Below are 17158 nucleotides of genomic sequence, written 5' to 3'. Positions count from 1 at the left end.
AAATCATGAGCGACTGCAGTGATGTTACATTAGTGTGAAACCAGTAGAAGACAGAAGAGTATTGCACTCATGTTTTGTTAATTCACATTCAATTTATCTGTGCTAAATAAGTCATTTTAATTTTTCTATCAACTTTAAAGGTGTGGTCATGTTATCATACACGGTCATTCTCTAACTGTCTTCCTAACATTTCCACAATTGCTTTGGATAATGGATAAAAAATGCAGCTCTTTAGTTTCTGGGTTTTAGCTAACAGCTCCTTTAAAATATGTTAGAAGAGTGTAGTGCACCTGTGCTCCATTATTCACAGATTTTCTTAAGAAGAAACAGTGTATTAAATTGTGATGTTAAGAGTGAGATTATTCCCTGCCTCACACTGTGCCAATTCAGTCACTTTCATTCAATTCCTGTTAGAGTAAAAGCTAAGATAAAAATACAATTACTTTAATTCATTTACATATGTTTGATTTTGCAAAACATTAAGTATATAGCCTTGAAGTAAGTACTACAGGTGATTCTATAGTTTATGAAGAATTTCTTACATGAAAACAAAGAATAACAGAGTGAAAAGCAAAAAAAATTTTTCACCACTTAGGAAACGTAAAAATGTCTGTTGGAAACTTCTCTAATGGATCATCTAGTACAGACTAGATGTGATTAAGGTCTAGTTACCTTGAGAGAGGAGTGTACCGTCTAGCCTTAAATAATTGGCTGCATGCAGGTATTGGTTACACAGGGCAAACCAATTTAAAAAGAAAAAGATATATTATCCTACCAAAGCACTAACATCATTTCCATTAATGTTATGCAACTTGTGTTTCTTTTATGTTTTGCAATTAGGATTCTATACTTCACCCTTTTTTTATAGCTATTTTCTTATAGTGCAAGAGATCAACATAAAACTAAATATCCAAATCTTGCTAGTTTTACTCATATATGCAAGATTAACAGAAGTAATCCTAGATAAGCATTCCCAGGGATACTTACTTTTATATTTTTGTGTCTCATTTGTTCATCATGTTTTTTTCTGACAGCTAATATGTAGCTAAAAAAGTATTTTATTGACTTTACACATTTCCATTTAAAATTGATGTATAGAGTTTAATATTGTTAACGTGATCCAAATAAATTAAACTATTTACAATTAAGCATGTATTTTTGATATACACAGATTTAACTTGGCACAGGTTTATTTATAACATTATGAATTATTATGGTTATTTTTCAAAACACTACAAACATTTCTCTGGCAGCAGCACAGGAAATAAAAAGGTCCCATGAGTACTTTATTGTGCTGCTTGATAAATGTATGCTTTTTGCTTAGATTTCTAATAAAAACAGAGGTTGCAGAATTTTCTCACATATTAAATAAAAGAAATCAAAGGAAAAGCAACAGCATATTAATGGAGGTTGCAGAACTAAAAAGAAGTTTAAAAATCAGCTTTTTTTCATGAATTTTTAAGTATTATGCCTTCATTCTTTTGATACATGGCTATAAGATTGGTTTTGTTGGTCAAGTTGTGAAAAAAAATCAAACACATTTAAAGCACACAGGTTAAAATTGTAATGGGTCTTAATTGTGCCTGTAATATTCAGAAGTGTGTAATTCTAACATGCAAAATGAACAGGTAACAGGCAAATACTATGCTGTATGCAATGCAATTATTTTAAATTAATTTTATGAGAGCAAACAGGAACCCAAAAATGGTGCAAGTCCTGTTAAGGAGACTCATTAAAAGCATGTCACTAAATAGATCAGACTTATTGCTAGATTTTATACAAAGACTAAATCAAAATATATTTTGTGTGGCACATATACAAAGCAGAAGGAAAGTGAAAACAAATTCATAAGCCAAGAGAGTATTGAAATGGCCTGATTCCTAGAATGTACTAACTGCTTTGGGAGTTGAAAACACTCAACAACTTGCAGGCTAAGGCCCTAAATTAGCAAAGAAACTTCCAAGATCAGTTTTCTAAATGCTAAGTGATCTCCCTCTCAAACTAAATGAGTCAAATCTGTATGCTGAGCCTGACTTAGGCTACTGGCCCCTGGTGGTGGAAAGTCTGCCAGAGGATGGGAGTAGTGGAACAGGCTGGCCGCAATCTCCACTCCACTGCGGAGGACCAGAGTCAGCCAGCACAGACCAGAAAGATGTGAAGGGGTAGTGGTAAAATCCTGGCTTCACTGAAGTTAGTAGCAAAAATCCTATAGGCTTCAGCAGAGTCAGGATTTCATCTAGGAAAAAACATTAATTTGGTATAGCTCCTGGGCAGACCCTTCCAGCAGGTCATTTGTTATATCTGGACATGTCTGCCCTACCCTGCTGTAATATCAACAGGAGAGCAACAGACGTACTGTTACCACCCTCCTCCAAGGCTGATATTGTCCTCCAGTGAATGCAGAAAGATGCAAGTTTCACTAACTGCAACCTTCAGAGTTTAATCAAGCTCATTATGTCTAAATAATGGAACAGATAACCACAATCTGGAACAAAACTGTGAAGCTGTGAGTTCCGAAGAGAGCCTAGAACATTTTTTTACAAGAGGACTTATAGCCCATGGACCTCATACTATCCCCAAGAATTAAAATCACTTACCTCTTCTAGGACATCAGCAAGCTTACTGAGGATCTCTTCAGGAAGACTCTGGAATGTTGGAACACTGTAATATAAAATGGAAAAGAACTATTGTTTAATTGATAAAGTTAGTTTATTTCATAAAGTCAGTAAATCAACAAGGTTCCACAAGAGCCAAACAACTCTATTATTTAAAATCAATATGGACTCAATCTTGTCCTGTAGTTCCTAACACCAAGACCAGAATACCAGTTTTAGCTTAATAAGCATAACTCTTCAGGATTGTCACAGGATTGACATGCATCCGAAGAAGTGGGTATTCACCCACGAAAGCTCATGCTCCCAAACGTCTGTTAGTCTATAAGGTGCCACAAGACTCTTTGCTGCTTTTTCAGGATTGATCATCATAAAAGCAGCATACACCGTGAATTCTTATGTCTCTCTGCCTCCTTGGTGTAATTTAGGCATTCAATGATTACAGGACAGTAAGCTGCATGGAATAAACATTTTGAAGCTGTGCCTTTCCTGTATAAGGTGAAATGTGAATATCCTCTAAAAAAATCATATTGGGAATCAGCTAAATGAAACTATGCTACAAACTCTTCCTAGTGGCTTGTCTTCTTGACAGCCTCTAAGTGCAGCTCCTATGAACACTTGAGTGAGCCACAACACCTGGGCCAAAGTTTTCAAACACAAGAATTAAATGTGGCTCCTAAATCTACATGTTGGTTCCTAAATAATTAGGTTGATTTTCAAAATTGCTGATCACCCAGCAGCTCCCAATTCATGTCAATGAGAGCTACTAGATGCTCCAAACTTTTGAAAATTAGCCCATTTACTTAGGAGCCAAAATCAGGATATAGGAGATGAAATGTTAGGGTCTTATTTATGCAAATCTTGGCTCTGATTGCTGAGCAGGAGTAAACAAAAACATTAAAAAGTTGGCTCATTCCCACTACCATTTGTAATCCCTGGGTCCCTGGTCGTGACCTGTCTCTGCTCCCATCACACTAGTTTTTCTTCATGTGAATCATGTTCATTTCAGAGTGAGCACAGAGACGTGTTCACATTGGGATTATGTTTTAAATTATCTTTTAAACCACTTGAAATAAATTTCATATCATGTTTTTAAAGTGTTACAATTTAAGCCCTCCCCCACCCTGCTCTTCATTAACTTTGATTAACAGGATTTTCCAATGCTATTTTAGATTTAAACGTTAAAACCATTGTAAAGCTTCGCTGATAAATACATTATTCTTTGAATTAAATGCCAATTTAAAATATTTTTATAATCATACTAATTGACATATTAGGCTTCTATGTTCTTCAGTTTAACAATATTTGTATTAGAGAGGGCTAGTAGATGCAGTACATGATGGATGAAATTCATCCTGTGAAAAGGGCCTGTCCAAGGCCAATCATTTACATTCCACTTTAGCTGTCAGAACAGAATGTAGGTGGGAGATGAGCGGTGTATAGGCTTTGGGTGGGCCCTCTATACAGGGTAAATTGTACCCTAAATGAATTCGTCATTTTTGCTTCTGTAGATGTGGGTTCAGGCTCTTTTTAGATCACAGAAATAGAATCCTTCCATAGTGTAGAGAGCCAACAGAAGCCCCTCTGCATCACAGAAACCCTCCACAAGGACTGTGCTGGGGGTTTGCTGGTAGGACAGCCACACATGGGTGTCTGCGCACTGACATGAGGCACAGATCGTTTCCTGGCAGCCCCATATAGTCCAATGTGGAAAGTCAAGGGCTAACCCAGAGACGGCCCAGGGAGGGACCAAAGATCCCAAAGTCCCAGTCCCCAGTTATACTTGTTTTGAGTACCACAGCCACAGATTGTAGCCCACATTAGCAACCTAATGCTAGGGTAGGGGTGAAAGAGGCAGTGCTGCACTTCTGGACTCTGGACCTGAGCTAGATTTCACCTCACTAACTGGTCAATATTCCATCCATATAAAGTCTGGTTCTATGCAGGTGGTGTAGATCCAGTCTTGAGAGGTACTGACTGTTCTTGTTGCATATCAAAGTAGTTAAAGGTACTCAGCACCTCACAGAATTGGGCTCCTGTGAGTCCTCAGTCCTGCAAGGGAGTGAAGCATCTGTAATTCCCATGGCTGTTTATGGGAGTTGTGGCTGCTAAGTACTCCTAGGATAAATCCCCAAATTAACCGAAAATTAACACTATTTATGGTAGTTTATAATATGCACCATATCAAATAGTAACAGTATCATATTTGGAGCCAAATCTCCTTCTCATGTGAAACTCCCAATGAACATTTTTGAGCATGTGTTTACCAGGATTTGTCCCTTTATGAGCTTAAAATTAATGTGTTCTTTGACATGGTTTATAGTAAATTCTTAAAGTAGACTGAAGCAGTCGTTATTTATTAAATATTGGTAATATGTATAAATCAACTGTATAATTAATTACTAATTGAGGCACAACTGGCAACTTATTAAATCATGAGATAAATAACATGTACAATTAGTTCTTGTTCCAAAGCCTACTGAAATCAATGAGAATCGTTCCATTGAATTCAATGGGCTTTGGATCACTTAGAAACTGAAAGTAATTTCCAAAGGCTTTGGCAAAAATCTAAATATATGAATCCCATCCAATCTATAAAAATAATGATGCAAAAGTGGTCAGAGTAATTAAGTTATTACAGTTCCAGTAATAAATACATTTTAAAACCCCTTAAATTTGCCAAGATGTAAGTCCAAGCTTCTGTCAGTCACGGTATTTTTTCTGCAAAATACTGTTTCCGATGGAGGTACACCGCTGCTACTATACTGTGGACCAAAGTAAAGGGATGGGACAGAAATTATGTGTTGCCTTGATCTCCATGTATTACAGAAATTCTTTATTCCAGCTTTACTATTCTCACAAGAAGAATCAGAAAGAATGAAGTGATAGAGTAATATTTCCTACAAAAGACAGCTGTCCAAAATTTTGCACTCCACCTAAATCAGAATTAGGACAGAATTTAGCATATCACATTTTTTAATGAAAGTAATTTCTCTTTTAGGACACAGAACTATGCTACAATGAAGGTAATAGATCCATTACACTCTAAGTTGTAGAGAAAAGAACTTTATGAAGCCTATTCCTTAAGCAAGTAAGAAAAATGGCTTTGTGTATGTTGTATCAGACAATCTCAGTGAACTAAATAGTCCTATTGTCGAAAGCTTAGGGCAGGGCTACACTTGCAGATGTAGAGTGCTGTGAGTTAAACCCGCCTTCGGAGAGCACAGTAAGCAAAGCACTGCAGTCTGTCCACACTGACAGCTTCAAGCGCACTGGTGTGGCCACATTTGTGGCATTGGAAGCAGTGCATTATGGGCAGCTATCCCAGCATGCAAGTGACTACAATGTGCTTTTCAAATGGGGATGAGGTGGGGTGGGGTATGTCAGGGAGTGCGTTGTGTGTATGTGGGGAGAGAGAGTGTGTTTTTTTTGGGGTGCTGAGAGTGTGTCAGCATGTAAGTTCAGACCTCCCTCCCCCCACCTCTCTCTCACTCACTCAAAGGAAACAGTAAATGTTTGCTTTTTCTCAGAGCTGATAAGCAGCCGACTTCTCTGAAATGGAGCTTTGAAAGGGCATTTCCACATTCCTGCAGCCGATTTCACAACAATGACAAGAGTGGCCACTTGACTTAAGGTGATTATGGGATGTTTCCAGAAGCTGATCACAGCGCAGTAACGCAACACCTCGTTCACACTGGTGCCGTGGTGCTCCAGCGGGGGTGCATTAAACGTTATTCCACTCGCCGAGGTGCAGTACCAGCAGAGCTGTAGCTGCGGAGTCAGAGCGCTCTATGTGCCTTGCCAGTATGGACGGGGAGTGAGCTAGGGCACCCGGGGCTGCTTTATTGCACTGTAACTCGCAAGTGTAGCCAAGGCCTTAGGGTATTTAAACAAATTAAGTTCACAACAGAAAAGGGTGAAGGAAAGAAGGAAATGTTTAAAGCTTTTTCATTGCAATGGAGCAGATAATTAGACAATTAGAAATGTTGACAAAGCACAAGTCCCAAATAAATTATATCCCAGAATTACAAAATTAATATCTTAGTAAACAGCCTTTAGAAAGGATTTATGATAGCTCAGAAAGGACCAGGGTGCTTCTAAATGACTGGAGGGTGGCAATACAGTTAGCTTGTATTTACATGGTGGAAGATGCTCAGATAACACAATGATTGACAAGCTTATAAAAACTTATTTATGAAACAGGATAGAAAAAACAATTATTGATCTGTGAGCCTGATTTTATGAGGATGGCAATGTGAGATGAGGATACACTGATAAGGAACAAGATTATGAAAGTGAATAAGATTATGAAATGTGCAACATTATAAATGTATAACTTAGTATTGGATAATTAACTGGATACATAAGAAATCATGAATAACTCTTCCATTGATATTATCAAACTTATAGATGAGGAAAAAACAATAGATGTAGTTGGATTTCAGGAATATTTTTGATACTATATTACCAGCATACTACAGATTTACTTACAAAGACCAATATTTTCAAGTATGAGCACCCTCAATTAGACACTTGAACCCATATTTAGTCAACCATGTTTGAAAATTTTGGCTAAACTCTAAAAGAATAATATAGGTGAGGACTATGGCATAAGCAAAGAGATAAGAAAAAAGTGGTCATGAAGAGAAAGATATATAGTAGAAAGATAATAACTGGGCTGATACAAGGCTTAATATTAATATTATCTAACTTTTTACATATGTTTTCAGAAGGCTGCAAGTAGAAAAAAACTTATTTTGTTGATTGATTAAAACTGGAGAAGGCAAAGTCTGAAAATATGTAAAACGGAATAAACATTATTCTGGATGTAATGTTAATTTATAAACAAAGACCTGTTATTACTTTATGAGTATCAAAAAGCTCATAAAGTAAGATCTTAAATGGAAAGGCATCAGTTCATGCTAACTAGGGGAATGACACCTAGTTGAGGTCACAAAATTCAACACACTTGCAGAACCCAATCCCAACCTCTTTCACTTGCCTGTTTTCTGTATTCTCCCCAGAGAGCAGGAGAAATTTTATATCCCTCTCCTTTCCCCCTTCCCTCCAGTGTCTGAGAAGCTTGTGAAGGCCAGGGATCTTCTGGACCAGCTATCTAGAAACAAATGGTACTGATTCTCCTTGGACTCCAGAGATGGGTTTCTGAACCACAAGGTTCTTCTTGGTCAGCCACGTAGAAGCAAATGGACTCTCACCTCCCACCCCATGAACTCCTCCAGCAGGCTGTCTCATCATTATAGCAAACTGGCAATGCTCATTCAGGTACATTCATGTTTTCCCCTGAACTATTTACCGTGAACGCAATTTTTTCCAGTTGCCTTAGATAATATCACATTTTGTCAACATCTATGTTATTGCCTAAGTATTTCTTGTACTAAAAGTAGGAAATACTGCAGGTATTGAGATGGTGCTACATAAGGCAAAGCTGGAATGCTCTTAGAGGTACTCACTCTATCTGTCCCTAATAAATGCTAATACTTGATTAGGCTGATCCTTCATTACTTGCATACCCCAAAATCCAATTGAAATCATTGTTCAGAGAACAGAGATGGGACCCTGCATAGTAACTAATTTTCAGACTAGTGGTTAATAATCACTGGAGGAGTGAAGTTGTACATAACCAGTTCAGATGTGATTTCAAAAGGTATGCAGCAAACTAATAAAGACAGCAAGAGAAGTACTTAGTGGTTATCAGTTCAAACATATCTATAGCAAAGATTGTAAGAGGCTGTGGATCAGAGCTACTAATTCCATTTTTATGTTAAGATCACCAGTTTTAATTTCCTGGATTTTTAATTAAAACTGTGCTGGCTTGCATAGTTTTTACCCATTCCTCAATGTTTATATGCCAAGTCCCGTAGTCAAAGATATTTATAGAAAATATTTTATACATCTTGTATAGGGCTTTTGGATAAGAGACTTTGTTCAATCCCAGGTCCAGATTCTCAGATGCTGAGCACGCACAGCTTCCTTTGGCATCAGTTGTAGAAGTGAGAGCACAGCACTTTTGAAAATCCATCCCCTAGTGTCTGCTCTACATGACATCAGGTTACAATGTACATGACCATTTTAGGCACTAATAACTGGGTATAGATATTGTTGCAGAGCTGACACTAGCAGAGCTGGTGGACTGTTGACGCTTGAATATAAAATTCTGTGTGGGTACTTCAGTTCTGAACATTTAACACAGTGGTGGTGTGTGATTAAGCGTTACATTTACAAAATGACAGCTAAGTCTGGGAAGCTGAGCAGGAGGAGTTGCAGCTTTTTATTCAGAAATGTCAGCATACAAAATGTTGGCATTGACAAGATGTTACACCTCTAATGTATGGATTTCTACCTGGTTAGTTTTTTCATCATTCAAGACAGGAATCTGAAGGATGGAAATGGAATTTTAACAACAAATCCCAATAAACCTTGGTCTTTTACCAATGTACAGATTATGCTAAACTTTGTCAAAATGATGACTGAATTAATAGAATAGACAGCAATTGTTGTCATTATTGAAGCTATGATGAACACCAATATTTGAATTCCTTTAGTCTCCTTGACCAAGTGATTTTAGGTTTTAAGTCTGGATATGCACAGAGAACTGAATTGGTTGTGTTGGCTGATAATTTCCTCCTAGTGGTGAATGAAGTTCAAATGTCCATGAAGACATTTTGGTCAATCTGCTGTCTTCAGAACAATTAACCACAACATGTTGTTTGATTGCCAATACACTCTGCAGGGTAGATGGCTTCTCCATTAGCTGATCCTTTCTTTTGAAAAGATCCCAGGAGTAGTACTGTGCCACTACTCATCAGCTCTGAGGGTTTTTTAATATGGCATTCAAAGGATTTCTATTCTTTGGCCTCACCTGTTCAACACATCTGTACAAAGAAATCTTGGATTAGTACTGAGATGCAACACAGGGCAGGCTGAGGACATGCTTGTAGGTTGAGGAACAAAGGCTGTTTTGGCTCCCTTGTTTGTGACCTGGGTTAGGATGACCACATGTCCTGATTTTATAGGAACAGTCCCAATTTTTGGGTCTTTTTCTTACATAGGCTCCTATTACCCCCCCCCCCCCACCCCCATCCCGATTTTTCACATTTGCTCTCTGGTCACCCTAACCTGAGTTCATGTGGCTATCAAACTCCTTCTGGATGTTCTGATATCAGATACCTACGATTACTATTTTTTTTCTTTTGGATTACTGTTATGTGCTCTGCACTGAAGTGTAGAATATAGAAGGCTGCTTGCTTTGTAGTGCCTACTACAGAAATCATACTACACCTTGCTCAGAGGGTGGCAATGACTTCATTCTGGGTGTAATTCAAAGTGCTGTTTTTGACTTATAAAGCAATTAAATTGTTTAGATTCCAAGAGATCACTTATCTCCTTGTGTGGTGTCAAAGCAATTGAGATCAGCTCAAGCAGTCACTGCATGGTTTAAACTGGAGTAGGCTGGAAATAGGGTATTCTTCGTAAGATACCCTTGACTAACTTCCCTTCTCAGTTCAAGAAAGAAAAAGTCTATTGACTTTCAAGAGCATGCTGCAAAACCCGCAAATCTTTTTTTCCTAAGCTTTTGAAAGGAGGGTATGTATACCATTAGTGTGTACTACAGATAGTCCTAGTGGGTTAATTATGAAAGGAAGACTTCATAATTTCCCATTGGTTTATATTGTAATAAATGCAATTGTTGTTACAATAGGTTCACCTAGGCCACATAGTTAGGTGCATTTTAAAACTCAAAATAAATCAATACAAGGAAATAAAATTGCAGTCTGTGCTCATTGCCTGAAACTAAATTTTTGTATCAACACACTGGAATGAAGATCCAAGTATCTTAAGGTGCTTATCCTTTCTTCACAGCATTGAAAGAGCTTTCCCCACTATTGCCAAAAGGGCATTGCCTTTCTGAGCTCAAAGACTTCAAGATAAATATTGCCGAGTAGAATCTGACACTTGATTTAGGTTACTGGCAAAAAATGACATTCTAGAGAACTCGAGCTAGAAATGCCATCCAACTGGCAGCTGTCCAGTTGTCTGCAAGTAGTGTCAAGGAATAAATTGCTGGCACAGTCAACATGATAAATCATGGCCTTAAAATGAGAAGGAAATAACTTGAGCTGAACCTTACTCACTGAAGTCTGAAAACACACATTTATCGTGATATCCTCGTGATATCCACTACTCCAGTCTAGTGTTCCTTCTGCCTTCTGGAACTAGTGTATAAAAGCAGCACACTACACACAGTCCAGCTGGTCTCTGCACAGACCTAAAACTACCTTCTCCATTTTTACCTCTGTTCTTTTTAGATTTACTTTTTACCTGCTTACCTGATCTGCTTGTACAAAATACTTTTGAAAAATAATCAAGGAAGTTATCTGTAGAATATTGGCACCTCTTTCCATGGAAAATAGCCTTGTAGAGACTTAGGTTCTACTTTTACCTTGAGGGCCAGATTCTGTCACCTTTACACATATTGTCTGGTATGTGTAACACAATCCAACAGAAATAAATGGGACTGCTTGCGGAGTACAGTATAACCCAATGCAAGAAAGCCAGATAGAATCAGGCCCTTATTTCCACAGCTGCCAAATTCTGTGCTGTTCCATGTGGGACATTCCGTGTAAACATTTAAAGAGCCAATGTATATATTTGTAAGAAATTTGCATATAACTATACAATTCAGATTATGATCAGTACACCCCAGTTTTGGGTAGGATATGGAAATATACAGATCGTTGCAGCTACGGTGGATGGGAGGCTGGGTGGGTGCATCTGTGCTGGAGGATGTTTGGAAGTTCTAGGTAGTTGGGTACATGCTGAGAGGTGTCTGGGGGATGCTAGAATGTCTGGGTTGGGTGGGGGCTGGGTTGTCTGCTGGGGATGAGCAGAAGGCCTTTTGGGGAGGAAGCCAGCTGGGGATGGCTAGAGGGAGCCTGGTGGGGATGTCCAGGGAAGGGGAGCTGGGGTTTGACCAGGGCCTGGGTAGAGGTGTCTGGGAGGAGAATCTGGATCCAGGCCTAGACCTCTTACCTTCTGTCACCATTCATGCTTGCTTTTGGATGCTTCTGCTGCCTTGAATTCTGGCTGCTCCTTCCTTGCTCTAACCTAGTAGGTGGAGCATCAGCCCCTGGTACCTGGCAGTAGCAATTACAGGCCATCCCTACTGCCCTGCTTATAGGTCAATATCTCAGCCTAGTTTTGGGAATGTGTGAAAGGGCTGCCAAGTGTGTGAGTATCACATGAGATATTTGACTCATGGCAGCCCTGTGTTGTCAAATGTCACACCATGAAATACACCATGAACATAATGAAACATGACTCCTCCTTTCTGTCAATGTCACAGATATTCTAGGAAGCGTGCAAGAGGGGAGGTAGTAAATGGGCACAGAATGGCAAAAACAACCCCACAACAAGATGAATTAAGATTTGACCTTAGCTCTCCAAAGATGCCATATATACTCTATCACAATTATGACTGATAAGACAAGGCTAGTCTTCCTGCAGCAATTCACAGTATATTTTACTTTGCTTATAAAGAAGCATAGAAAAAATACAAAGGAATGTTGGGCTCCTAAGCTCACACATTAATTACAGTTACATCTGGCTTGGGGGATCAGCTCAATACCACCACTTTTAGGAAAGGAGAATTTATTTGCTATGTGATTGTCACAGATGACCTGCCTGCTGTGCTAAAGCTAAAATGGCACTAAAATCATTCACACTCATTCATCTTGAAGAGAATGAAAATGAAAAGGCTACAAAGCCTTTTAAGCTCTGCCAACCATAACATAGACATTACTCTGGTAAATAAACTACTTCCATTACTGAAAGTGATTCATACTAACTTTTCTCTCCAAAAACAATTACCTATGTATCTACTAAAGACTGTAACATGTAGAAAAGTCTGAAGGATGCAATAATTAGATGAGCTGCTGCATGAAAGGAAATGAGAGTGAAAGACTACATTCTTCTTCTTAGAACTCTTCTTCTACACCCTGCGGTGAAAAGATAATACCTAGATTGACAGATGGATTACAGTGGCCAATAGACAATGTGTTGAACAAATATTGATCATTTAAAGCATACATATTTTATTATGAAAGCAGTGTGCATTGACTAGGGAACAAACATTGTTCCCCTTTCCACAGGCAAAGGGGACCCTGACAGCAGTTGAACCGATGTGGTTCAATCGTATGCATGTCTGTATGGACCAGATATGAGGAGTTTATACAGAGTCATTGAAGCATTTAATTATTGTGGAAGAGAGTTCTGTCAGGGGTTCAAACACACAGTATTATTTTGACTGCATTGAGGATGAGGCAGGCTAGGGGAAAGGTCAGAGGATTCACATCTGTGTCGATCCGATGGTCATTTCACCACATGGAAGGGACATTCAGTTATCACAGGGTAGATGTTGTAATACTAGACTCTACTTTTCAAAGCACAAGTTAATGTGATTAATCATCCTATTTTGGTCAAAAGAGTTCTAACTTTTAATAGGCCGCTCAGGTATTCTCTTTTGTCAGAAGTTAATTTTGTTTTTCTTCCTGAGTCTGTCTTTCTCTCACCCTGTCTCCGCCTGACAGTGGCTCATTATGAAAGACAGCCCTCTCTCTACATCTCATTTTGAAATCCTGGGGGAGGTAATGCAATTAAAAAAACCAAACAGCTGCTATCATGTCCAAAGGGGGAATAATAGGCAGGTATATAAACCCATTAATCTGTTTTTCATGCATTTCATGTCTAATAATCAAGAAAGACTATTTCTGAGTAACGGTTAGAAATTCCCAGGAGTAGTCTCATTAGTAAAAGGACAGCAGTTTTCAAAAGTATTGATCACAATTTTTGGATGCCCAATTTAAGACACCTTTCTTGTGTGCCTTTCTTTTTCGCGATCACCACATTTCAGAAGTCAGTCATAAACCATTTTTTTCCTGTGGCCCAGTACAATTAGCTGCTATTGCATCAAACTGAGTTTATCTTTTAAATGCTTCATAAATAATCAAGGCTAAGTAAAATTAAAACCATGGGTAAAATGGTTTAAAAAGATCATCAAGGAATTTAGTGCTGAAATCACACTGAGATCTAATATGTTGGGCATCTAACTCCCTTAGGCACCTTTGAAAATCCTGGTACAAAAAATGTTAAAATGAGGATGCAAAATTGTATTAGATTAACCAGAATTCCTTCTTATGACACTGCAGTGAACCAAAACAAAAAACAAAACCACTTATTTGTAGCAATAGATTAGATAACGTCATTATGTGCTTTGATTTATCTCCTTAGTGTCAGTGGATGCTAAAACTATAAAGGAAAGGAATTTTCCTAGGATTATTTCTAAATTTTGTACTTAAAAAGTCATTAAAGAGTGGTTAGTATTTTGGAGGCACAGTGCATGTAAGTTTAAAGAAATGATAAGTTATATGTATTTGTGGACCATTTCTTATGTTTCCCAAAATTAGATGCTCAGTTTAAATTGGTTTAAGATATTGTCAACATCTAATCTCAGTCTAACAGATATATCTACTACACTTGACAGTAAATTGCCATAATAACATCTGTTTTGTGAAGACAGTGACAATATTATTTCCACAGTGCAAAGAGAAGCTATTTGCTATGTATGGTGCTATTTTCACTGCTCTAATACTATCCCCGTGTTGTTGTTGATAGTTATATTTTGCTTTTCCAATGTCACTGAAGCGATATTTTCTATCAGTTCACCATGCATTTTTCCCTAGAATTATATATATAGGAACAATGTCTTGAAAAATGTAAATATATATATATATATATATATATTTCAACGGCTTTGCAGTACTTTTGAGTCTGAGTCCACAACTGTGATATATATATATCACAGTTGTGGACTCAGACTCAAAAGTACTGCAAAGCCATTGAAACCAAGGTGAGTTCCAAAGGGAGCTTCAGTTTGGTTCAACACTTCATAGGATCAGACTCTTCATTTGAAAAAAAAAAAAAATTCTCCAGGAAGTTCTGGTAAATCGACTGACTATATTATTGGTAAAGCACATGTGAGAAAAAAAAGTGTCTCTATATTTTCAAAATGACTCCAAGAATGGTCAGAACAGCATATTGTAACAATGAATGAGAAAATAATACTCGGAACATGCTTTGCACAGTTGTAACTATTCTTATTAGGGAACAACACAGAGCTTGTATGTGTTATCCTCAGTTTACCAATTGTACTACATGCTGAATTGCCAGAGAACTAGTTTCATGAATGAACTTGAGTTTCTTGCGCACTGAACCAGAACATCTCATGCTAATTAAATGCCGTGGGTAGGGTGACAATAAAACACTCATAAAAATACAAGCACTTTAGATCTATGTAACATCACTGGTAATGGCCTTAGAGGAAGCTACTTGGTACATTCCTCACCAGACAATAGTTAGTTTTATATAGTTACAAAGAAAAGAGGTGTAAAAAACCAAGACGTTCCTTGTTCCTTTCCATTGCACTACAATAAAGCAACCAGATTTCTGTAGACTCATCCAAAAAAAAGCAGATGTTAATATACACGATTGTTCTGTATCTCTAGAAAGCCTAATAGATGTGTTCAGAGACCCTTCTGCCTACACACTGTCTTTGTGAAAGCAATGAATATTTCAACAGGTGTTGCAAGATATCCAAAAAGCCATTGCTAGAAATAATTACTATGCCACTAACCTATCAGCAGAAATCAAATGCATCCTCTTAAATTTCTAACCTGCACCACGACAAGGACATCTTAAACACTGTGCTTTAATAATTGATCCTTGCTTTGAGATACAGAAGGAATGCTGACTTCAAGATTTGCCCTAGGCAATAATATACTGGCAGCAAGTCCCTGACTATTTGAAGAATAGTGTCAGTGTCAGTGTCTTTGTTGTGTGCTCATTTGCTGATTTTAGAGGTAGTGATGGAAAAGATATTACTGACCTTTAGGTGTAATTCAGGACATTTACTTTGTGTGATTTTTTTAAAACTAACAAATGGTTTGTCTTCTTAATTCACTGCTTATAGCTGCTTTTATTAGTATTATTATTGGGACAGATCCTACAGACCCTAATCTTTACACAGAGAAAACACCACTTGAAGGTAAGCAGATTTTTGCCTGGATGAAGACTGAATAAAGACTGCTGGATGTGATCCATTTTTTAAATCAATGTATGGTGTACAGCACCTTTTATACGATTCGCAGCACTTTACAGAATTATGAGTTCTCACACAAATCATTATCTCTTACGGAAGGAGGAAAATTATTGGGGAAACCAATTAATTCTGCCTGCAGAGAGAGGTTTGTAAGATGGGCCGATAGCGTGTGGCCCTCCAATTACATCTTTTCTATGTTATTCCCCAGGAATTGTTTCAAAATAGATAATCAAAGAGCAGTGCTGCCATTGGCATACTACCCATGTCTGAATTCTTCCACATGTTGACAAACAGTTCAGGAGTTAATGATGAAATTGTAGACATTAAATCACACTGAACTATCAAATAGAAATTCTGTAGCTGATGCTGTTTAGGGACGTTGATCCTCAGCTATACTCAACCTCTCTGGATGGACACAACCTGCCAAATGCCAGGGAGCCCCAGTAATGCAGTGGTTTTGGGCACTTGAAGAATGGGAGGGAATTAGAGATAGATGGGAAATGATTTTCCCATGTGGTGAAAATGTTTGTGATTTTGAAAATTTTCCGGTTCTGCATCAGGGCAAAACTGAGATCTTTTGAAGTTTGTCATCAAAAATGAGAGAGACAAAAACCAGCCCCCGCAATCCAAAATAGCCAATGCTATGGCAGTTAGGACACTCAGCTAGGATGTGGGAGACCCAGGTTCAAATCACCACTTTGTGTAAGTCAGACCAAGGACTTGAACCTGGATCACCCTTATTCCAGCTGAGTACTCTAATACCAGGCTACTCAGTGGCAGGTGGTCAGGACCTGAAAACCATTCAATTAAAGTTTTGTCAAATCTGGCACATTCCTGCAAAAAGTTTCAGTTTGATCAAATCAGCATTTTCTGACAAAAAACCTGTTTTGCTGAAAACATCCTGACCAGATCTAGTGTGAATACTTCTGCTTTGGCTGCACTCCCCCAGTCCTTTTGTGTACAAGGTCAACTTGGCCAGTATCTGTGCTACCCTAATCTCTTCTATACCTTAAAGTTGTGGGTATATTATGGTCCTGTCAACACATCAAAGTCACTTCATTTCATAAAATCAGCACTGACTGAGACTCCCAGGAAGTCCACTGAAATGTGGTGCCAGGGACACTGGCCAGAAAAGGAGCAGCTTAGATGCACCAGAGTCCTGCTGCTAAGAGAACCATGCATGGCTTGGGATTGTGAGGCAGTGCAGAGACGTGCTGCTGCCACATAAGTAGCAGCTTTACATCTATTTCAGTGGATACCCTTAGTTTGGGGAAAACAGTAGGAAGTCTCTCCAACTCTCTTTGCCCTTTTTTTCTTTTAGATATAATTGGCATGATCCCATACTGCAGTGGTTCTCAAACTTTTGTAGTGG

General features: G+C 38.2%; 1 protein-coding gene across 9 annotated transcripts in view; it reads right to left on the bottom strand.

Moving 5' to 3' along the window:
- The window catches only part of PRKG1 (protein kinase cGMP-dependent 1), an 885489-nt gene that overhangs the window by 268910 nt on the left and 599421 nt on the right, over positions 1-17158 (bottom strand). For all 9 annotated transcript variants that reach the window (XM_039547328.1, XM_039547329.1, XM_039547324.1 and 6 more), the window contains one exon: positions 2598-2661. In XM_039547328.1, coding sequence (XP_039403262.1) covers positions 2598-2661 — 64 coding nt within the window. The remainder of the gene's footprint in view (positions 1-2597; positions 2662-17158) is intronic.

This window comes from Mauremys reevesii, linkage group 7 (genome assembly GCF_016161935.1).
Source record: "Mauremys reevesii isolate NIE-2019 linkage group 7, ASM1616193v1, whole genome shotgun sequence".
Lineage (NCBI taxonomy): Eukaryota > Metazoa > Chordata > Testudines > Geoemydidae > Mauremys > Mauremys reevesii.
The sequence above is the reverse complement of the archived record's forward strand: the minus strand, read 5'-3'. Positions and strand labels throughout refer to the sequence as shown.